The sequence below is a fragment of the Struthio camelus genome, chromosome 21 (assembly GCF_040807025.1).
Source record: "Struthio camelus isolate bStrCam1 chromosome 21, bStrCam1.hap1, whole genome shotgun sequence".
Taxonomy (NCBI): Eukaryota; Metazoa; Chordata; class Aves; order Struthioniformes; family Struthionidae; genus Struthio; species Struthio camelus.
The window spans coordinates 4,053,298-4,077,484 of NC_090962.1; the positions used below are offsets into that span (position 1 = coordinate 4,053,298).

Here is a 24,187-nt window from a genome sequence, read left to right on the forward strand (position 1 = left end):
TGAACTTGAGTGCTAACATCAGAGCTTTTAGCTTTTGGATTAGAGGCATGACTTATCCTGGAGTTGCAGAAGTGTCTAGGGCTGGGTCTCCCTGGTTTATTACCTCAGCTTCTCTGAATTATTTCTCTGGGGCCTTTTGCTTCCAATTTGAACAGCAGCTGGTTCAATGACATTGCACAGATTCTATTCCTCCTCTGTGAAGTGATTTCAATCTTAGCCTGAAGTGGCTGATTGTGTGTGTGATTGAGGAAAGTGTTTTTGTGCTTGACAAGTTTTGAAGCCCTGTGAGAGCATGAGAGAGACTAGGCTGTGAGCTGTCTGTAGTAGGCGTAATCTTACATGTCCTGAATCTGTCATCATTGTCAGTCTCTCTCTGCCATACTCTGAACAGGAAGGGCTATGACAAATGAGAAGACGCTTCTCAGCACCTCTTTGTGGTCCATGTAAAATAATACTGGAATCATAAATCAGACTCAGCATGTCACATTGTAGTAGTTTAGTGTGTTTGGTCTCCCCCTCAGGGTTGTCTGCAAAATGTTCAAATTTCACTATTAATGCATGTAGTCCCACATTAGATGTATTTTCATCTGCTAGATGTTTTGTGCTGCATCTGTTTTATTAGCGCTGTTCCGTTCCTTACCTTTCTGAGTGTCTTTGTCTGAAGGTAGAACTCTGTTTGTTGTACGTTCAGGGATAGCATTGATTATCATTGCAGTACAGCTAACAGAAACAAACGCTATGTTTTCTTTTCACCCAGAGTAGCTCTTGCTCACGTGAACGGTTCCATTTGATTCACTTTAAATTCATTATGGATGTGACCACTGCAGGGAGTTTGTATTTAAGTGGAGGCAAGACAGCTTTCTGAGATACCTGTTTAGAGAAGAAAAGAATAATTTTTCAATTGAAAACCATAGCAGGAATTTACCTAGGAATTCCAGTTGGTATTTGGCTAAGGTACCAAATCTAACACTTCTGCTCTAGGGAAAATTCCTGAGAGATCTGTAAAAACCACAAGTGGTCAGGACCTTGGTTTTACATCTCATTAATAATCAGAAGTGTGCATAACCATGAGTTATTAGCAGCCGACACAGGATTTTTCATGCTCAAAAAGTGATCTGTCACTTCTTAACTAGTTCCAAATAAAATACACTACTTAAGCAAATAACTTGCTCCTAATTTCATAGTGAAGTTGGCAGTACTTTCCTGATGTTAACTAGGCGTAGCAACATGGAAATTTGTAGATTAAGATAACTGAAATGCTGAGTCATGTCCAATTTATGTCCGGCAACTGCTTAGTTATTAAGCAAAAAAATGCCTAACATTCATGACTGATGGACCAATGCATTGATAATTCTTTGAGCAAGACTTGCAAGGCAGTAACATTAGGCATGAAGCATATGGACCAGATTGGTTAGATGTATGTTCTTGAAAATGCATCTCTCACTAATTGCAGGGGGAAAGGATGCTGTTCTCTCACAAAACCATAAACTTTTCATGCTCTCTTTCCATCTTTCCCTACCTGAAAACTATTTAGCTGTACCTGAGAGCATTTTGAGGTGCTTTTAGGTGTAAAGACTTGTTTACAGGTTAGTGTTGACTTTTATTCATCCAAACTCTGCAACTAGCTTTTCCGTTTCATTTGGGTTCCTAGCAGAGATGGAATCTGGATCCTTGAATTTCCTTGAATTATCCTTGAATTTCAGGAAAGTTCAGATACAGTTCAGATATTTCTCAGGATCTGAACTCTGCTACCATAGATTCCTACTACTCTGCTACCATAGATTCCTACTACTCTGCTACCATAGATTCCTACTACTCTGCTACCATAGATTCCTACTACTCTGCTACCATAGATTCCTACTACTCTGCTACCATAGATTCCTACTACTCTGCTACCATAGATTCCTACTACTCTGCTACCATAGATTCCTACTACTCTGCTACCATAGATTCCTACTACTCTGCTACCATAGATTCCTACTACTCTGCTACCATAGATTCCTACTACTCTGCTACCATAGATTCCTACTACTCTGCTACCATAGATTCCTACTACTCTGCTACCATAGATTCCTACTAGTAGCTTTTTCTGTGATGGCTGAATCTTGGCCAGAGACTGTGTGTTGCTTGTGGCAGTGCAAGCTCTTCTGGGAGTTAGAGCCAGAAAGAAGTTCTGTCTGTGTGCAGCAGCCTAAGTTACAGCTCAAATTCTCTTTTATTGTGAGAGAAGTCAGGGAGTGAGAGGGCTAATTTCTTGTCAGTGGTTCTGAAGTGAAATTTTTTTTTTTTGAGGCACTAGTTCAAGTGTTAAGGCCTAAGCTTGATTTCACTGTAGTTAACATGAGAATTTTTCCTGACTCCTGAAGGTTAGGTTTGCTCTGTAAATGGCACCCCAGGAGGGACAAGTCTCCTTTGCTGGGATTCCAAGGCTCTTCTCAGTCCTGAGTGATACCTGAGTTGGCTGCAAGTTCTCTCTGGCTGTTAGAGGCGGCTTCTGCCAAGAAAAATAGAGGCTTGCATGCTTATTGCTGGGATTGCTCATGCATGCCATAGTAATTAAATAATAATACCACAAGGATGGAACATTCATTTAAACTGTCAATCATGCTTGCGCTAGAGAAATTGGGGAGTGCCATGGCTGTCTTGCACAGGGATTTGTAATTTAAGGATGCCACTGGAGAGCTTTTTTTTTTTTTTTTTTTTTTCAAAAAAAAAAAAACTTTGGGAGATTTCCTTTGTCATTTATTTTCCTGGGATGTGCCATCTGGCCTTCCCCCCCTTACCCCCGATGAGCTGCTCTCTGGCCTGTTTCTGTTCAGTCAGAGCTCCAGAAAGGCTGCATACATCTGTTTGTCTTCACAGTTAAAGGTCAGAATCTACCTGAGATTGCTGGCTTTTGTTGCTAGCTGGCCTATCTCCCCATTTTGCGGTGGAGGGAGGTGTATGCCTGTTTTGTGGCCTGGTGGGACTGTGGGATATTTGAGCAGTCTCTTCCACATCTGCAACAAGTGCTGCTTCCCAGTCCCTAAGAATCTGGTCTTGTTTGCTGTGTTCTGGAGGCTGTGCTTCTGAGTTCTTGCCATATGGGCCATCCCTTTCTGCACAAGGTGGATTGATTTTTGTTTTCCTTTCCTCTGCAGCTGTTCTTTTCATGGCTTATGTTACAGCCTTGAGGGAATACTCCATCCTACCTGAGTTGGGCGCTTCCATTCGTTGGGCGCTTCCATTCGTTGGGCGCTTCCATTCGTTGGGCGCTTCCATTCGTTGGGCGCTTCCATTCGTTGGGCGCTTCCATTCGTTGGGCGCTTCCATTCGTTGGGCGCTTCCATTCGTTGGGCGCTTCCATTCGTTGGGCGCTTCCATTCGTTGGGCGCTTCCATTCGTTGGGCGCTTCCATTCGTTGGGCGCTTCCATTCGTTGGGCGCTTCCATTCGTTGGGCGCTTCCTTCTGTTTTGTGAGCTGCACTGCAGCTTTACCACAGACCTGTCAGTCCCAGTCGCTGAGGTAGAAAGGCATCTGCTTTCTTTGGGCAAAGCACAGATAAGCTTTTACGTGCTTCTGTGTTTATGAGCTTTGTAAACTTAGTTGCTCATAGTCACCTGTAGATACGACCTTCGTTTGTATGGTGGTGTTGTGCCCATATGTTTTCAGGTGGAGAGAAGTAAGAAAGAACTGGATTATCCCATCAGAAACATTTAAGCCTCCATGAAACTCAGATAAAAATACTTCATGTCTCTTGTGGAAACAAGCTGCACCTCATGTGCTATTCTAAGGACATCTGCAAACTTTATAAAGGTTTGCATTTACACTTTACATTTGCATGTTGGAATAAATGGAGAGGTTTATACCAAAGGACTATCTCAGCATGTCTTTGATTTCCTTCTTATACTTGGCAAAAATCAGCAGTAAAGCAATCTCTGAGAAGATTAAAAAAAAATTACTGAGGTAACTTAGAGCTGTCTAATAAGTCTTGGGTGCTATGAGTAAAAACAGCAAATAATAAATAACATGGCTAAAACAAACAACTTACTAGAACCCCTAGGCTAAACACTCAACCTGCAACTGATTGTAAACATGGTTATAAATATAAAAAGCCTGTTCCAGGCTAATTTGTGTACAGAAATAATGAAGTAGCTTGCTATGAATAGCTTGTCTTGCTCTTGTTTTAGAGACATGCACTAAATCTGAGCGTTGGGGGAGGAGTGTGCCTGACAGCCATAACTCTTTCACTAATTACTTAATTACAGTGGAATGCATGAACAATATGGCGAAATTACTTGGGATAGCCTTGCTTTGGCTTGAAGCACAGACACCAGCTACTCTGTTTGCAGCCATCTACCTGGAGGGAAGGATGAGTGGATTGTCTGAATAGAGCAATTTGATAGGAGTAGATCTGCCTGTGGATCGTGTCTGAACAGTAAATCACCCAAAAATTGCTGAATGGAGAAGATAAAGTTGACTTCATAGAGTTTCTCAGACATATCTTTAATAAATATCCTTGCTCAGTTCACAACACATTTGTAATTTCTGGGGGACTGTTCGCGTTCTGCTGGTTTATAAACCATCTATTGACACAAGCTGTTTGAAATAAATACTTTTGATCACAGGAGCTCCAAATTGTATGGACTGAACCCATGCGGCTGGATGCATGCCGGGGAGAGAGCTTTCCAGCCTCTGCGTCAGCTTAGAAACACCAGCATTCCTTATAACCACAAGCTGGAACTCCAGCAGACTTCCAAGATCTACATTTGAAACAATTTATTTTGCAAGAATTTTTCATAGCAGATCATACAGACTGTGGTCTTTTCTCTTCCATATGGGCTTGGCCTGGTATTTCTAGCCAAAATTTGCAATCCCCTGCATCCAGTTCCTGGTGCTCTTGGACAGTGACGTATATTGCAGGTATTGGGACTGCAGCTCTACCTGTATTCTAAAGGTGAATTGTTTCCCACTTACTTCTGCAGAGTGTTTTAAAGGGAATCTATGCTTATAAGTGGTACTAGAAATTCTATCAAAAATAACCATTGTACTCTGAGAAGTGGTAAGTGCTTTAAGGAGCCAAATGAGACCTGTAATGAGCAGACTTGGATATCTTTGCTAAGTTCGTTGAATTGGAATCGTGTTGTAAGGTCACTGTTACTACAGATGCCACTGTTTGTAGAGCTGTAACATCAGAGCTGTGGCAGAACTGTGTCTAGTAGTCTCCGACTAGTAGGAGCTTAATAAACATGGGCAAACACTTCCAGATCTGAAAAGTGCGCTGTTGTTGACAGACTTTGCTTTTATGCTTTTCTTGCTCCCGTCTTTTCTCCCTGCTTAATGGTAACAAATGGGTCAGTATTGATTTATTTCAATTCATTTAAACTTTTAGCAATCAAGGAATCCTTTTGAATGTTGTTTAACCCTCTACTGCCTTCTGTTATTTTCCTGTTGAAATTCTTATCTGTACCTGTTCCATCTCTCTGGGAGAAGAGAAGCCTCGTTTTTTGAATAAATTTCAAAAGTTGCAAATAGTCATGATTGAGGGGGTGGAGGAAAGGTTGGTTGTTTTTGTTTTTTAGATTTGAAGTATTCATTGAAAGAGCCAGAGGAGAAATACTACATTAATGAGTCTGGATTCCTAAGTATGATTCGTGAGAGAGCTTGTGCTTTTATCCTCATTGTAATGGACGTTTGGCAGGCTGATGCGTGAACAGGTTGGAACCTCCATAGTCAACAGTTAGTTGTTTTTGACAGGAGATTGGCATGGTATCGATAACAAATGATTTCTGGTGCCATTTTTTAAAATATAAAGTTAGAAGTTCATGCCCAGCCCAGGAGAAGAACAACAGGAATGGCTATTTGATCACTTACTTCTGACCGCCTATGGGAGGTGAGCACTGGGAGTTCAATATGAAGTGGACCCAAACTCTTATGAACAGATCCTGGTTTTTGTCCAGACTTCGTTTCAAAGGGATCCAGAGCTGGGCACTATAATCTCTCAGCTTCTCTGGGTGATTTCTCTGCGGCTGTGATATACTTGCAGAAAATAGGAAGGGGCAGGTAGTTAAATTTGCGAACGTGCGTCTTTTGTCGGTCAAACATGGGCTTTGTGTTCCATGTGACTTGTTCTTCTCTGTGCGTACATTTGCCATTCTGCAGCCTGTAATTTGAAAACTATAGAGTATTTCAAGGTTTTCTGTTGGTTCAGGCAGTAGACAACAGTCTGGAGACTTTGCATTCTCTGAATTCATGTAGTGGCTGAAGAGATACAGTGACATCAATCTTTGTTCTCGTTTCTCTTCAGATTCTAGAATCTCCAGATCCTCGAATCACAGATCCACGGCGTACCTGGATTTCCTTTGTTCACCGCCCGGATGATGGCAACACCTCCAAAAGGAGATGCAAAGGGAAAGACAAGAAATTAGTAGGTTATTGCTAGATTGACACCAGCTAACAAATGTGCACCATGGCTTCCCTTCCCACTGCTGTTACACAAAGTGTTTTGTGCGTTACCAGCTTTTGCATTCCCCAATTTTTGCGTACCCCAGAGACAGCATTTTCGTTTGTTTGCCTTTAATTTCCTAAAAGTATTTTTGAGATGTTTGGGACAATAAGTGCGGTGTACTTTGTAATGTGGTAAGTGTTTGTGAATTCCACTGTCAGCATTGATTTTTGTTTAAATAAGCTGTTTCTTAGACAGAGTAGCCTTTTGTTGTTTTGTTTTGTTTCTTTCTACTTAGTAGAAAAAAATTAGCATTTTACTTTCACTATAAAATGCAGGCATCTCAATAGATCATAATCAAGATATGGACAAATCATCACAAGCAATATTTGTTTAAAATTAATGAGTTACTGGTCATGTGCTCAGTGATGATTGATCATATGTGCTATTCTTCATCTGCCACTTAGACAATCTTGAGTATGATTTAAATGAATTCCTTTTATTTTCCTGGTGAGCAGATACAGAAGTGTTTCCAAGCAGGTTTACTGCAGTTTAGTGGATGAAACAGGAACTCTCAGGAACAACATACAACGAAAGAGCATTGACAACTCCGCTGCATGTTCGTACTACCAGTTTAAAGCCCTAAAATGCTTTGTGGAGAACCTTTTCCAGGTGTTTTGAAGGAGTTATTTCCTTTTTTGAGAGTTCTGCTGTCATACCAAACATTCACATACTTAACATGATTGTTACATCAAGCAATATATATTAATAATGTAAAATGTTGCTAGGTGGCTGTTCTAGTTAGCTAATAGGCAGAATAAGAAGCAGCTTAAAAGGCTGCTGGTGTGTTACTTTGGTAATACTGGAAGATAGAGAAGCAGCAAACTTAGCTTTGTTCCTGTTGTGCTTCACACTGTTTATATGTACCTGAAGAACTTGTTGGTGTTTACCCAAGCGACATTAATCCTCCTGCATAAATATGTGAGTAAATTCCAAGTGCTAAAATCCACTGCTGGCTGGAGAGCAACTTTAAGATTTACTGCATTAGTCTTTTAGTTGGACTGACAGCAGAGAGGGGCTGATCACATAGCTGACAGATTTGTAGACCTGGCTCATGGCTGACAGAATTTTAAGTGTGTCAGTGCAATTGCCTGGTTCTAATTTTAGTATTTTTCTTTGGCTACTTCCTTAGCGTGGCCTTGTTGGGCCGCCAGGACCTCCTGGTCCCCAGGGACCACCAGGAGCACCTGGTGCTGAAGTCACCCGGGAAGTCCTTCTGCAGGAGTTCAAGGATGTATTAAAAGGTAAAGATCATAAGACCTTTCTGCTTCTGTGACCTGTTTTTTTTCAGTAAGCACGATGACAAAAAAACAAACCAGCTTGGCAAGTGTTTATTCTAAAGCATTCCCTTACCTAGCAATGAAAAGTTTAAGAAAAAAGTTTTTCCCTAGTGCTGCTCAGTCCAAATGTAAGAGTGTAGTGCAGAATAGAGGTCTAGCCACACAGCTAATGGCTTCATAGACAGTCTTTCTTCCTCTACTTTTTTCTTTTCTCCTCAGAAGCCATTGAGCGGCGGGCATCCCTGGCTATATCAGCCCATCCTAGCCAGCTTCCTCCGCTCCTGCTCTCCTTGGAGGAAGTTTCACCTCACAGACGCATAGAGGAGGCGTTCCACTGCAAGCTAAAAGGACAAGTCATTGTAGATAAGAAGACCTTGGTAGAACTTCAGAACTTCCAGTCGGTGAGAGGGAGTTACAGACTGAACCTGTGCAGCTCCACAACAGCAACTGTGCATAGATCAGCTATAGTTCCCCTAGTCTGCAGAGCTGCTAGGTGGTTCTGTAGATGAAGGTATTTCCTGAAAGGGAATCTAATCCCAGAAGCTCATCTCAGGCCTGGATGCTGTGAATATAGCACTGTTTTTTTTTTTGTTTTTTGGGTTTTTTTTTTTTTGTAACTGACAGAGGTGGGATCTCATATGGCTGTATCAGCCCTAATGCTCAACTGCAGTAGGATAAGCATTTAGCTTGGAGTCCACTCCTTCCTGACAAACCTGAGAGGCTGACTTTCTTTTGCAGCTTGGCTAAGTATCAGTACAGTTCTTACTGAAGTGCTAACAGGTCTGTGCAAGAGAGAGCTATCTCACAGGTCCAAACAATAGTCAGTCACTTAATTTCAGTTAATGACAGAGAAAGACTTGTCCACATTTGGCATTAGTCTAGAGGATCTGTTCTGTTTTCAGTGCACATTTTATTCTAGTCCAGAGAAGCTTTCAGATGTAGAAGAATGTCAGAGGCAGACAAAAGTCACTTGGCATAGATTTGTGAGCCCACAAACAAGAGCCGTTATTTTGTTAAATGGGTCAATCTTGGTGATAAAATTCTTTGGCTCTTACAGAGGACTAATAAATGTTACCTATAGAAGTTCATTATGGTCATGGTATAATGGTAAGCATACCATTAGGGGATGCTGTAAGTCATTAAAAGCATAGTTAAAAGCAGCCTGTTGCATTTGCTAAATTATTAAAACTAGTTCTAACCATTTATGAACCAGTTGCAAATAGGATCTGAGTTTGAAGTATAAATGTTAGGTGCAAAGTAGTTATTTGGTAGCTGAGGAGACTTATTCTGGACTCTGTGGTCCAAAAGAGTTTCTAATAGCATAGAGCCTTTATGTACATGGTCGCTTTTGTGATGTGATAAGAAGTGGTGTGTGAACAGGGACTATGGCTCTCAATCAGCAGTGTTTGCTATGTAGGAGGTGCTGAGCTTTCTTGACAGCTGCACTGAGTCCCATCTCTGAAGAGTCCTGTCCAGCAGATACTTACCTGTGGAGTAAGCTCTGCTTTTAGAAAGACTTCTCACAGCTGCAGGACTAGAGGCAGCGGTTATGTTTCCAGATGGGTTGCTTTTCCTGGTTCTTTCCCAGATACACTCGTGGAAGCCTGGTTTGACAGCACTGTGGGTGCTGGCACAGAAGCAAGATTGTACTTGAAGTGTGGGCAGGGCTAGAGAGATGTGTTGCCTCATTAATTAGAAGGAAAATATGAATAAGGCCATCTCAGCAATCAGTGTGTAGGCTGATGCTTCCCATGCTTTATCATCATATACCTAGCTTCTTTCTAATTGCTCCTGGCCCTGAAGCTGATGTGGGAGGGTTGGCAAGCCTCTGGATGCCAGCCTTTCAACTTTGGGACAAGAAGTGTCTGGTTTTAGTTTGTGCTCTGACGATTTTAGCAGGGAGGGAGACAGTGGATGCTCTTGCAAAAATGATAAGTGTTGTCTTTAGAAAGTCCAAGGGAGAGAGAGAATTCCCCTACCTTCATCCTATCAGTTCAACAGGGCGGAGAGCCAAGGATTTGATACTTCCCATTGAGATGATAGGAAATGAATCTTATTCCTGATTTTGGACTACATCCAAAACATTTTGAGATCAATGCAAAGATAACTAGTGCTGCAAAAAGACCTAGCTCTCCTACACCCTGTTTGAGTCTGGTGCCTCTGTCACTTTGACAGAGAGTATTCAGAGAGTTTGGTTTTCTCATCCTTCCATGCTAATTCTGTTCCAACAGCATTCCTTCTTCCTCTTCCTCTTGGTCTCATGAGTTCCTTGGTATGTGGAATGAAACAGGTGATACTTCTTCCCCCAAACTTCTACCTCTGGTTTCTCAGTATTTGAGGTTTCTGACAATTGCTTCTTGCAAATGCTTTCAGAAATGTACTTTACATAGCAAGACTTGAAGTAACTGCCACCTCTGACAGGCCAAGGAAGTGAGATTTGTCTGGGGCCCAGGAATATCACTGGAGCCATATCAGATCATTTAAGGCTAGGGTGGCCCATGTGCTGTTCATTCTGAAAGATCCCAGCAGTTCTGATGTCTCTACTGTCTTGAGATCAGGCTAAGTGTCTATGGCAGTTGAATTTTAATGCTGCTTTGAAAGATCAGTAGATCCCCTGTGCTTTATGCAAAGCATGACTTTTCCATCTCTTTAATAGATAAGTAGATTCATCCACAGTGTTTATCACTGAAAAGTGAAAGTGGCAGTTCATATCTCAGTTCCTCTGTGCATGGTTCCTACTTCCCACCAGGAAGTAAATTATGGAATAGTACATCATGGAATGTATGAGGGAGATATGGGGACAGGGGATGGGCTGAGGAAGAGAAGCTGACCTTGGTTTGCAGAGAATGGTTCCGCACTAGCTTGTTTACTTGTTTTGAGGCTACTTGTTGAAATAAGAGGTTTACAAGTTGTTAGTTTCTCAGATAGAAATCCCTGCAGCAGTTGAAGCAGCTAGATGAGTATGCAGCTGTGAAGCAGCAAAAGCAGCAGGGAGCTCTAATTGGCCTGGAGTTTAATGGAGTATTTTTGCCCAGAGAAAACTCTTGTTTCTCAGAGCCAACCCTTTGCATTGTCTGCTTCTGTGAGCAGAAGAATGACAAAGCCACAGAGGGCATGAAGAAACAGGAATGCTTTATCAGTGATAATTTACTGGTGCCTAAAATTGCCTTCCATGCTCAGCCAGTGGTTTTGGAATTAGGTTGCTGATTCTGTTAACAGCTGTAACAAGAAAAGAATGGATTAACTATGCAGAACAGTTTTGCGCATACAGGGCTTGGATCTGCTCTCAAAGTGATGTAAATCAAAAATAGCGCTACCACAAATGATGGAATAGTGATAGCATAAGAAGAGAATCAATCACACTTCACAGTCTTTGCAGTTAGGGTATCTGTTATATTGTGTGCATATATGTATAAAGAAAATAGAGCTCCTTGTGTGTGCGTGTGTGTGTGTATATACATATATATATATATATACACACACACACACACATATATGTGTGTGTGGGAATGCATTTACATTGCACAGAATGCCCTTGTGGTGGAAGCAGAGTCTGACTAATGTGCTTTCTTGGCCCACTGAAGCCATTGCTGCTTCTTCACAGCTCTAGCCAAATCCATATCAAGCAGGCCAAAACTAACAATAAACACTTGACGCAGAGTTTATTTTAGCCTAAGTCAGATAATCTGCTGCGAGTTTGACTTGAGACTGCTTCCTTGCCGTAAGGAGATGCTGCATGCTGTTTCACTAGGTTTTTGCCTATTCTGTAGAATCTAAGGCCAGAAGAGAATGAAGCTAAATATGGAATCTGTAAGAATCCAAGGAGTGGCTTTTTGTTTGTTTTTGTTTGTTTTTTTTAATTGCATTAGAGCAGTCTGACTTAGACTTGAAGTGGGTAAGACCCATATGTTTATTTCTTTTGTACTTCTATCACAAAAACATTGTGTAAGTGATCAGATTTTTAAGTCTGGGGACACTACTGGCCCCGCCTAGGAAGTCTCTGAAAGTAGGAGGGACGGACCTCTTGACTCAAATAATGGGAATATTGCATATCAGAACATCAGTGGAGGCTGGTGACCACTAGGACCAGCAGAGTGTAGGGATGCAATAGGCAAGGTCTGAGACAGGGTAGCAGAGCTGCTGCTGAAAGACTTAAGTCTTGGGCAGGCAAAGCCAAGATGAGTTAGCAGAGCTGGTTAGTGAGTAGTAAGGGTATCTTCACACCTGATACTGATAATTTTGCCTTTTGAGGCCATAAAATGCTCAGAGTTCTTTCAGAAGATGCATTCTGGAGAGATGAGGCAAACTTTTTCAGCTCTATCCTCAGGCATGTCAGCTTTTTATTTTTGTTGTGGGCAGATGTAATTGTTGAGGCTGCTGGGGATTGTTCAAGGTCCTATTTTCTTATTTTACAGCCTCTGGCTAAAGGAGCTTTTCTCCGGGGGACAGGCCTAAATCTGGCAACAGGACGTTTCACAGCACCTGTATCTGGTATCTACCAGTTTTCAGCCAACGTCCACATTGGTGAGTTTGGTCCACAGAAGCCTTCTATATACCACTGGAGAGGTGCAGCAAGGAGTCCTGGAGCACTCTCTTGGGTCCTGTTTGATCTGAAACATGTGCAATTTGCAGTAAGCTCTCAGCAGCCCCTTTGGTACCATGACCTGAAACCCTGGCCTTAGAGCTAGGTAACTTCACAGGCTGATAGCCACAACAGGCTGCTCCACTGCAAGCCAAACAAATCAACACTACTTATGGAATGTGATATAAGGGACCAAATACGTTCATGTGGGGAAAGTATGGCTTCAGTAAAAGACATTAGAAAGAACAAATATGAAGGGATAAAGCTGAATCGAGACAGTTTTAACTGTGACACGTCACCAGTGCCTTCCTCCAATTATATTCATCCTTCAATGATGTTTTAAGGGTGCTTTCCTAAGAAGCCACAATGTTATTGGTGACTCTTAAGACAAACACCAGCAAGTGGTTGTCTACTATGTTGCAAAAGCGTTTTATTTTTGTTCCACTGCTTTCCCAAGACCACAGTGAGTTGAAGAGTAAAGTCCAGCTCCGAGCCAGAGATAATGTCCGAGTGTTGATCTGCATTGAATCTCTCTGCCACCGATACACGTGAGTTACTGCCACGCTATCTTGTCAATTATTTTTGTCAAATGCCATGTGCACAAGAAACACTTTACAAACTTCCTTTCAAAAACCTCCTGGACCATCTCAAAGTGTGCTGAATGTTGATCTCCAAACTGATTCCAGATTCAGTGGAATAAAGAGGTGTGTAGGGAATTGTAGTATCTTTTATTAATCCAGCTAATAGAGTTGAAAAGAAATTAAACAAATTTTTAGGCATGACCTGAAAAATACGCAACAAATTTCAAGCTAAAATTCATCAGCACAACAACTCTTAAAAGATGACATAATTAAGTTTAAACTAACTTTGTTTTAAACCGGCTGGCTTTAGTTCCATTCATAAACAAGCTGTGGCAGCAGTCAAGTCAGTGCAAGGTTCTTCCAGGTACTCTGGCAAGTTTTATAACTGTTTCAGAATAGAGGCAGCTGATGTCCTTGTGGAGGTAATGAATTTGATGGGCCAGTGTTTCAACCAACTGTGCAGGTCAGATTCACCAACAATGAATTTTGAACCAAAAACACTTGTAGAACTTTTCCTACGAGAGTGATTCCATCTGGCCTTTAGGCTGTGTGTGCTTTTTTTTATTCTGATTTTTAACTTTTCAGTGGATAGTGCTAGTTGCTCTATATGAATACTGCATATGTTGAGAGAGTTGTGAATGAAAAGCTGAAATTGGATGTGGCTATGGGTGCTGAAAGTAAAAGATTGGGAGAGAGATGGAAGATAAGAGTCTTCTGTTGTGTTTTTTGGAGCCTACATTGTGATTATGGTTCTGAAATACAGAAGCTGTTGTGATTTTTTGCAAGTTTTATTAGCTGTGAATACAGTTTCTTGCCTGTCCTGACTTCACGTAACCCCACACTCATCAGCTGTTTCCTGAACTTTAACAACTGAGGCACTTTGCTAAATTCCTGAGGTGTACAAGTTGTCATTATGGTTACCAGTTTGACCCACCAACCTGATCATTTTTCTGAGGAGAGATGTCCCTGAACACCTGCCACTCAGCTGTCATCATAAACATACAGAATGGGAGGAACATTTGAATTTTGTGTTAGAGATAGTTAGCTCTAACAGTTAGTTAGATGATTAGTTTTTATAATTTCAGCTGCATTCTGAATGGAGCTCAGCATTTCACAGATGTTGCTATTCAAAGTGCTGGAGTGATGAGAAGAATGAATAGGTAGAAAACTGAGGTGTATGGATCCTGAAGCAGAAAGTGCAGGGCTTGCATAAAGGAATGATATACCTACTCACAGCCCTTAGCAGCCTTGTGGAGCTTGCTCAGATGACCATGCAGAATTTTCCTCTGCTGGGGGCCATTAACAAACCTCTGTTAAGCTCTTTCATTAGGCCATGGCAAGCTTTGGTGTCAGTGCTTGTGTGACGAGCCATGCCATCAGCTACTGTTGCTTGCTGTGGTTCTGTCTTCCCTTCTGTTGCACTGCAGAACTACCCTGTGCCTCAGAAAAGGCTAGCTTCCTCAGGAGGAGACTGTCAGGCTTTGCTTGGAGGAAAGGGCTGGCAAACACCTGGGAGGGCCAAAATGCACCTAGCAGAGGGCAGCGCTGCTTGCATAGCTCATCCCCTGCCTCTGCAGCTACCCTTTGGCCTTTGTTGTGGGAGGAAAAAATACCTGTGGAAGGCTATGCAGATCTGCTCTGCCCTGCCTGCAGATCCCCTAGGGTGGCCGCAGCAATGCTTTTGCAGTAACACCACTGAAATATCCGTAAAACAACCCCAGAGATAAAGTTTAAAATCCAGAAATTTGCTCTTGGGCTGGCCATTCCAGCCTTCGTCTTCCTTGCTCCAGGACTTGGAACGCTGCAAATGGGACTGACCTCTCCATGGCACTTCAAGTTAGAGACTTTATTGGAGCATAAATTTGACATGAAATGTCATATAATAAATATCAGCTCTTGCTCTTAGGTTTCATTGGCCTGTGGAAAAGACCTGTTGGTGCCAGAGTACCCATTAGTAACTAGGGTAGCAGGGAGCTGTTGCCCACTGACTGGGTAGGAAGACAAGGAGCTTGTTGATTAGAGCAGCTGGCACCTATTCTGCTTTGTAGACTGTTTTATAACAATCTTTTATGATTGCAGCACTTTAAATGAGGCAGTGACAGACTGGCTGCAGTTGCAATGTCAGCAGAGGGAGGTGGGGATGCACCCCCCCCCCCCCCCCGAAGGGATGCTTTATATTCTGGTAAGCTGCAGGACTCATGAGACATCTCATTTCTGGCACTTGTGAGAAGTGCTTGAGCTCATGCTAAGAACTTAATTCAGCCTGTTCTTGGAATCAGGGACGCCTGTTGACACTGAATGCTCTAAGGGAAACTCAAGCTTATATTCACATAGCTGGAACAGGCATGAGTAGGATGGAATGTTACTGCCCTTTTTACCAGTAGCTCTCATAGTTTCCCTCTGCACAGTGCAGATCCCCATTCCTATGTTTCGCTATGCATGGCAAAGACCACTTACATTCAAGCAATCAGACAAGTTTTCCTTTCTGCAGTGCTAGACCTTTATTTCACCTACAGCAAAATCCTCTTATCTTAGCAGTTTCATCAAGAGCAGGACTTATACCCCTATCCCTTGGACTCCCCATGGACAGACACTGAAGGTCCGTAGAATCTTTTTCTACATGCTTTTGGGTTGTGGAAAGATTTTCTCATTTGATGGTGTTGACCTGGTGAAGTTATCAATAAAGATTTGCATGAGTCAGTGGATGAAATTTAGGAAGTCACCTAAGATGACTTTTAAAGTGAAACTTATCCTGCAGATCTCCAAGAGTGAAAAGGTATTTTCACTTTCTGAACTCTACTTTACATTGTCTTCAGTTACAGAATAATACAGAAGATCTAAATTCAGTTTTCAGGTAGCACAGAACTTGTGATTTCTCCAAGGTTTAGAGAGTGCTACAAGGGAACTGAGATAGCTGAAAGTAATTACCTGAATACAGGTGAAATCTGATTGTTATTTTTTAAGGATTTATGGAGTGGGTGCTAATGGAAAAGGATCTCATTATATGTTCATCAGAAATCTATTTGTAGAATATTTCTTAAACTCTGATCTCATTACTTGAAAATAAGTCTGATTTATAGAACCCATGAAGCCATTGCATGTTGGCTTGGGGCTTCTTTGTTTTAAAGACCTGATATTTTTAGTGTGAAGCTCTTTGGAAATAATTGACAGTAGATGCTTTTTCAAGCAGGAAAGATAAACCATTTCAAAAAATAAATGAAGATACCAGTGGTGAGTTTTTCTTCCTTATCTGATTTCCCAGACTCCTACTGCTTTGATGAAGGCATCAGAGAGAAAACAGTGATTTTTCTTCTGGGAGGCTCACTCATCTCTCCAAGAAAGTGTCTCTCTGTGTGTCTCTTTCTTCTTTGCTGTCCATTTGAATCATCCTTAAAGTACCATTACTGAAGAATGGATGTCAGTCTGACTGCTTTCAACATGGCTTTACCCTTTCTTCCTTGTTTTTGTAAACACAGGCACAAAGACTTAGCCAAAGCATGCTGTGGAGGTGTGGCTTAGCCTCACCTGAATAGGAAGCTTCCCTGCAGGTTACAGAAAGTACATTGCAGGTCTCTCTCTCTGTAAGCTCCTAACAAACTTCTGGTACCAGCTGGGATGCGTGCGAACAAGCTTCTTGTCACCTAGTGCCCAGGCAGATTTATTGGGATGTTTTGAGGTTAATTTGCCATTCTGAAGAATTTATAGTTGCATTTTCCAAATAACAGTAGCAGTAAATTTTTGTGTTTTTTGCTTAGTCAGGACTGACCCAAATATTAATTGTTTAGACTCGATCGAGTTCTCTGTCTGACTCAGTTTTCATCAGCTATCCAAGGTAGCCATTTGTGATCTGTTGTCCTACAAGGCTGTCCTGGGTTGAGTGAGTTGAACAGCAGTAGCAGTAAAGTGGGATCAGCACTAACTCTGAGACATCTCTCGTTCTGATATGGTGGGTGAGAATATGACTGGTCTGTGGAGTGGAAGGAAGGTGGGTGGAGGGATGGGAACTTGTCCGGACAGACATTCTACTGGCACAGGCTGAGTTTCTACCAGTGCTTGTGGAATTTCCTGAGGATGTCTACATACAGAGTCATTCATTTTAGGGAGTTGAAAGAGCCTTGAGGGCTTTCAACAGAGGGAGATGGAAACTGAGAGGCAAGGAAACAGTCTAGGTAGGAGAGATTAATGGTGGGGAGTTCCCACCCAAGTTAGGCTTTTGGCAGGATGTGACACACAGACTGAGCTCTTCAATCAAACTGGTGCCAAGTGGCTTGCTCTCTCTGGGCCAAATTGCCCCTACCTCATATGCATATTATTGGAAAAGGGGCTGGAAACAGTGCGTGTTTGCACTTGCTAGGTTTTGTCATCACCCCTTCATGGAAAAAAGAAGGAGGGGGTTGGTTTTCTTGGGAAAACAACTAGAGCTGCTACCCACTGGCATGGCAGATTTCAGAAGTACCAACCAGGCAAGGAGCTCTGTGCTTTTATATTGCTTTGGCACTGTGCTCACGCGGGTTGTTCTGATGGTTGTTGTCTTAGGCACCCATACAAAGAAGCAGAGTTCCAGAAACGGAGGATGCCACAGAGAGAGGCCATCCTACATCTTACTACTGCAAGGAATATGAAGGCTGTTAGGATGTTAGAAAAGAACAATGCTTGAGGGGTGACCTGGAGCTCTCCCTCAAACCTTAACTGGAGCACAATTTCTTTGGATTGTAGGTGAGGCCTGAGCCAAATGTCCTCCCAAAATAGCTTTCTGCTGCAGAGTATGTTCTTTCTTGCATAGGCTGGCTCTGTATATTGTTAAGGTGAAATAGTCTTTCACACCTTGAGAATGAATGGACTGTTATTGAGAGACTGCATATAGCAAGCCTCTTTGTAGAACAGCAAGAGTACCGGCTGTTGCGGGGGTCAACAAGCTGTGGGATGTGACATGTAGATAAATCCAAAGGACACGTTTAGCACGCTGTGCAAGGCTGGGAGATCGAGACCACATGACCTTCAAAAGGCCTCTGTGACAGGAGGTGGCTCCTAGTTCCTAGCTCCAATTGTTTCAAGTTCACAATCCTATATACTCAGTATGTCTTCCATTAGTTATTACAGTGAAGACATGGTTCCACTCAGAACCACTGCTAGTCTCCAGTAAACAGGCCTTGTTTAGTGTGGATGGACTCTTGAACACCAGGTCCTGCCTCTAGGGAGGCCAAGAGACAATCTTGCTGTTTCACATACAGCTGTTGTGACTGCCTTTGCTGCTTACCCTGCTTATATTATTTTTATTTTGCTCCTATTTAGGTCTTTGGAAGTCATTGCTGGTCTGGAAAGTAACAGCAAAATCTTCACTGTTTATGTGCATGGCTTACTGCAGCTGCAGGTAAGCCTTCACAGACTGGAAATCAATGTGCTACTTTGGTTGTCACAAACAGAGTATGGCAGGATGTGGAATGTTTTACTGGCCTGACTGAATTTTCACCAGGAGGCAGGGGAAGTTTTTATTAACCTCCTTTTTGAGGTTAAAGAGGTTAAATGACTTGTCTGGAGTGACTACAGAGAACCTGTGACACGGACAGGAACAAAAGTCAGACTTCCCTGTTGCACGTTCTCATCTTAAACCACGGTAGCAACCTTCCCTCTAAGGAATGACAATATTTTTCTCTCTCAAATCTGCGTTCAGATGTCCTGCCCTGTACTGTCAAGAGGGGCATCATATTACGCGCTCATATAAGAGAATCTGAAACACAGATGGCCGCTTGACTGCAGTCACCCAGAAAGGGCCTGGTGCAGTAAGGAGCTAGTTGGGTAATAAACCTACAGCACAGTTTCACTACAGAAAGTTTCTTCCACCAAGTCAAAGCCTCAGTGCTGCAGTGAAAGTGATTGCTCAGAGCCTGTCCCCAGGAGTCACAGAAAAGGAGACTGCTATGCTCAGCCTATGGTACTGAGATGCTTTTCTTTGTCATTTTTTTTCTTTCCCTTTTGTTCTCTCTGTGCAGGCTGGTCAGTACACCTCCATATTTGTGGACAACAGTGCGGGAGCTCCCATCACCATTCAGAATGGATCAGATTTCATGGGCATGTTAATGGGTGTGTAACATCAACATCTGCAGCAGTGTAGCAGGGAAGGATGTGAATTAGAGCCTTTCAGTATATATTTGACTGAAGAAATGTTTACTTTGACCCTTGAGGACTGCTTCCTGTAGCTTGTTGGCATCTTTTTAAACACAGTGAAGAGCCTTTTCTTTTGCAGACACTTCAGCTTGCTTTCAGAGGTTTTTCAAGGTGCCCACCAGTTCATCATAAAATTATACTTTTATAATTCAGAACCAAACTCTGTACTATTCAATTTGTGCTTCACCAGATGCTCACTGAACAATACACTGAAGTTTGGAATTTGTTACTTTATAGCTTTGTCACAATAACATTTGTAATCGTGTCTTTGGGATTGATTTTTGAGGTGTTTGAGTTTGTAAATGAAGGATTCAGCGGAGAAGTAAAGTAGTGGCTATATTCTGTGTGTTGTGGGGGAAGGAGACAAAGATTTGCCAGCGAAACTTTTTTTTTCATACGACTGGAACAGTACAGGCACTCTATCTTACTCAAACTTGGATATACCTGGCAAGAGGCATGCTGAATACTCAGACAATGCCCGCTTCACAGGTGGGAATCCAAGGCCTGAACTTTTTAATTGTGATTCTTTGTATCTAAGTATTTCCTTGATCTATTGTTGAAACTGAACACTGTTGCCTGTACAGTTCTGTTTTTATGAAAGGGTAAGCCCAACCAGGCAAGGGCACCAGTTCTAGCATGATCAACATTTATTCTTATGTTTTAGTAAGATGTAAATTTGGTTTTGGACAGCATCACATACACAGCGTTCTCTCAGGTGCCATATATTCATTTAAAAATTTGTCAAATTACAGTAGTTGCCAAAAGGCAGGCAAAGACAGTGACACTAGGAGCCTCAGATCAGATATCACACCTGTTTATGGTGCTTGTTTGACTGCATTGAAATAATGAATGAAAACCTAGGGTGAGACTTACTTTCACCAGGTGGCCAGGGTCATACAGAGTCTATCTGAGCTCTACTTAGGGGTTGTAAATGCTGTCCAAGACCCTCTGAAAGCCAACTTGAAGGCAGTGAGTTGTTCTGGGTTTGTACAAGTCTCAGTTTGCAAATGTAGGCATGTGAAATTGATCTTCAAAAGCACCTTTCCATGTAGCATCAGACTATAAACTGATCTTAAAGTCAAAAGACGCTGATGCTTCATGTGTCAATCAGTTATGTTGCCCAAGAAGTGGTTAAAAACTTTTTAATTAAAAAAAAAAAAAAATCCCACTTATTTTATGTACCTCTGAAGCTTTCCCCTTTAACAGAGACTTAGGCCTTCAGCTGAGGTAACTTAAATAGGGAAGTGGCTGGATAACAATCTGATAAATTCATAGTAGCAAGGCCAAAAGTGGAGTCCAGATGCTAAATCCTGAATGTACATGATGAATAGGAAATATCCACTGTATAATATTGTAATTTTTGATGATCTGCTGCAATATCTTCATGCAATGAAAACAGAGGCTGCTGGGGACGCCAGAAGATTGTCATCTGTTGCTGGGTCTGTTGGTCAGGATGATCAATATATGCTGTTTCTGCAAGCCCCAGTAACACTGCTGTTGAGGTTGGTGCACAAAGATGTCTTATTTCAAGAGCTGTGGAAAAATCTGCTGTAAAACAGACGTGGCTGAAACTGCTTTTTTCATTGCCATTCTAAATACCTGGAGACAAATTTTGAAGGGAGAACTAAATGATATTTTCCCTTTGCTAAGAATGTATTACAATGGTACCTGAGGGAAGAGGGAGAAGAGAGTAGCAGGAATAATCTAATAGTGCTATTCATCCTTCTAGTCAATAGAAAGAAAATGTTCTGACTGGATTTGTGTGACTGTCTAAAATATAGCATCTGTAAAGGTATATATTACCCTGAATTAATTCTTGCTCCACAATACATGCCAGCCATCCACATGCCTGTGGATTTTTTTTGTAGTATGCTTTGGGAAGAATGCACTTCTAAGCATAAACTGTAGTGCTTCCCTGACAGAGGGAATCCACACCTGTGGAAAGACATAGCAAGTAGCCACAGTAATGATTTTGGGCCTTCAGAAATCCCTATCAACAAGGGTTGGCTGTTTACATTGGATTTTGATGGAGTAGATGTAGTCAGGGCAAGTGCCCTATATCCCAAAATGTATTACTCTACTGTACTTTATATTGTGTGAATATTTGTAATAAATTGAGCTGTTTTATATAAGACTTACAGCAACAAAATCAGTGTTGTGACATTCAATGTATATTGTTATACTGATGAGCTTTTTTGAACAAACTCTCACTGTTCTTGGTAAATCAGAGTTAAAATATTTATTTTGTTGTAGAACTAAAAGTGTTTGTCTGACTTTGTTTTGGGATTTATGGACCTTCCCCCCCCCCCCCCCCCCAAAAAAAAAAAAAAAATCTGTCTATCTGTTGCATTTTACTCCTATGAATTTCTTAAAGGTGAATTGTTCTGCCTTTATTTATATAAGGAGTGCTGTCTGGACTAATGCATCTAAATGCATATTCAAAGTCAGTCCTAAGAAGGACACAGCCTAAACAGTGAAGGCTTAAATTTTCCTAGGAAGAGGAAGTGATTTGCTTGTGGACACAGAGACATAATAGAGCTATGTCCTGGTACCTCTTAGCGTGTTCTTTTCTGTAAGCCACATTGCCTTTCTGGTTGGATCAGCAAAGAGTTTGGGTCTGACCCAGGACAGACCCAATCTATTAGAGTTGGGAAAGGAAGCGAAATTAGTAGAAGAAATGACGTTCTCCTTTAAGTTTGTCCCGAGTTCACTGCCAGCAGTAGAAGGCTTGTGGGGTTTTGATCAGCTCTTTTTATTCTCAGTGCGAGAAGGGTTATTGCTTAAGAAATTTTCCTGTGCATCATCTCTGAGCTCTGAATGCCACCAGAGTGCAGCGCTCTTGTATCCTGGGGCTTTATCAGCAATCAATGCAAGCGTGAGGTTGTCCTTCCAGTAGTAAGATGCTGGTGAAACAAAGCACTTGAAACAAGCTGGGACTGCCCTCTGCATGTGTACAAAACTCATGACTAATATGGACCTAGCTGAAAACAAAAGCCTCCCAGCTGGGCCATCGCTAGGACAAATGCTCTGCTAGGCTTTAGTGCTGTTTGGAGGCTGAAGAGCTTAATGGTGTGAGCAGCAATGTTTCAATGCTCCTAAGTTAGTAGCTCCTCTGTTTGTGGTCATAAAATGTATATTCCAAGAAAACATGAGAACTCAGGAGGACTTGAGTTCAATGTAAAGTTGTTGTTTATAACAATAAAACCCATGTGCTTGAGCTTATAGTGAACGGCCAAGTGTGTTAATCCCACCCAAAGGGAATGGAGGAGTTCTCTGGCAGGCAAGGAGGAGAAATGTGAAAGAGGCACAAATTAAACAGCTTTTTTTGAGAAGTCAGCTTTTCCAGCCTGGCCTTTATATGCCTGATCTGTGAAGAGTCCCTCAGAGAGGAGAGGCTTGGTTTGAATCACTAAGGAGTAGTAGGGAGGCTGGATTTAGCAATGAAGAGAGTTATGAGAGCAAAAGCGAGTAAGCGGATTGCTGGAAAAACATTTTGTCCGTGTATTCCTACCACTGGAAGAGCAGCACTGAGGGACTCCAGCCAAGATTGTCTCAAGCAGCCTGTTGGGAGAGGCACTTACAGGAGTAAAGCATGGCTGAGCTGCTGCACACCTTTGTCATAGTCTTCTGTCTGAACTCATGCCTTTAAAGAATATTTTGTGTTTCCCATTAAGGGCTGCAAGTCCTACAGCACAGCATGGTTATTACTAGGACTGTGCTCATGGCTGAGAGTTGTGCTAGAGTCTGATCACATATGCATAGGAGAGCTTCTAAGATAATAACTGGGCAAAGCTTATGTTCTGCTAAAGAAATTGCCTCTAGCATGTTCAAAGGACATCCATATGCTGAAGATGCTAAAGCATTTCTCATTTGGATGATAATTTTCTCCGAGTGTCTTTAAGGCAACATTTATTGCACAGAGGTGTGCAGGTGGCTTCTCTACTCCATTGCAGAAATGACTGCATCTTCTCCTGTGCCAAAAGAGACTGTCTACAAAGCATAAGAAGAAATAATTATTTCTTTTGTACCTTCTTTTTTTCTGGTTACTACTTGGATGCGCAGTATGCATCCCTTTGTATGACCTCAGGCCAGAGGACAGGATGGGGGCACTCCATCATGTGGGGGTACCTGCAGGTACTAGTACAATAGGAAACACAGTCAATGTTTTATAAAACAAATTTCTAAGGAGGTTAGGGTTGCACCTTGGACAATGCTTCAGGGGAAGAGGAAGTAGTGAAAAGACAATTGTACTTTATCAGAACAAGTTTGCTTCTTAACCTCATCTCTGAGTTCTTTGTAGAAATGTTTACTACAGAAACACCTTCAAAGAATTTTAAAACATGAATAACTTTTGCTTGCATTCAAAATATAAGAACATTTTCAAAAGGGATGTATGACATCCCACGTGGCTTATAAAGCTCTGCTGTCTTCCCCATGTTCTTGCTTACTCATCGTCCTCCCAAACCCTTCCTCTGCAAAGGCCTCACTCAACCTTTGTAACAATCTGTATTGAGCTTATTATGCTGTATGCAGTTCAGAGGCAGAAAAAAAAATGCAAATCAGAACAGTTTTATTGGAGTCAATGCTCTGCAGATCTCCCTCAACTGAGGGAGATGTGTTCCCTCTCCAGGGTTCTGAGATTTCTTGCCTGAGTTCTTCCTACCTGAGAGAGCCTTTTGCTTCTAAGATACTGGCACTGAATTTGATGTTCCAGTTATACGCTACTCTCTGAGCTAAACATTCTGCATTGCGCGGAGCTCTTTCTGGTTGCTACAGTTCCCTCTTACACAGACCATGATGTAAACAGACTGCTTTACTGCATAGCTTACATTTCAGGAACAGTAAACCAAGCCACGCTAGGATGAGCAATAACTGCTAATTTCAGCGTCTATTAAAGTGATTATCTTTGCTCATAATTCCTTATTCTAAACAGAGTCCAGCTAAAAGTTTCCAGATTCAGGCTAAAGTTACTTGCTTAGTGAGGTGATAAATATTACAGCCTCATGATTCTGGGGTGTGCCTCTGCCCTTGCCTCGAAGGTCTAGGCTACACAGTCTTGCTGACGCTTTTTAGCTCCCTGTATTCTGGATGCCC

At 41.9% G+C, this 24,187-nt stretch overlaps 1 protein-coding gene across 6 annotated transcripts in view; it reads left to right on the top strand.

Moving 5' to 3' along the window:
• C1QTNF12 (C1q and TNF related 12) overlaps positions 1-21,345 on the top strand; it is a 33,663-nt gene extending 12,318 nt beyond the window's left edge. For all 6 annotated transcript variants that reach the window (XM_009671512.2, XM_068915627.1, XM_068915628.1 and 3 more), the window contains 7 exons: positions 6,288-6,407; positions 7,618-7,729; positions 7,985-8,166; positions 12,181-12,289; positions 12,805-12,895; positions 18,221-18,299; positions 18,919-21,345. In XM_009671512.2, the coding sequence (XP_009669807.1) occupies positions 6,288-6,407; positions 7,618-7,729; positions 7,985-8,166; positions 12,181-12,289; positions 12,805-12,895; positions 18,221-18,299; positions 18,919-19,017 (792 nt within the window). In that variant the 3' untranslated portion in view covers positions 19,018-21,345. The remainder of the gene's footprint in view (positions 1-6,287; positions 6,408-7,617; positions 7,730-7,984; positions 8,167-12,180; positions 12,290-12,804; positions 12,896-18,220; positions 18,300-18,918) is intronic.
• Positions 21,346-24,187: the final 2,842 nt, after the last annotated feature.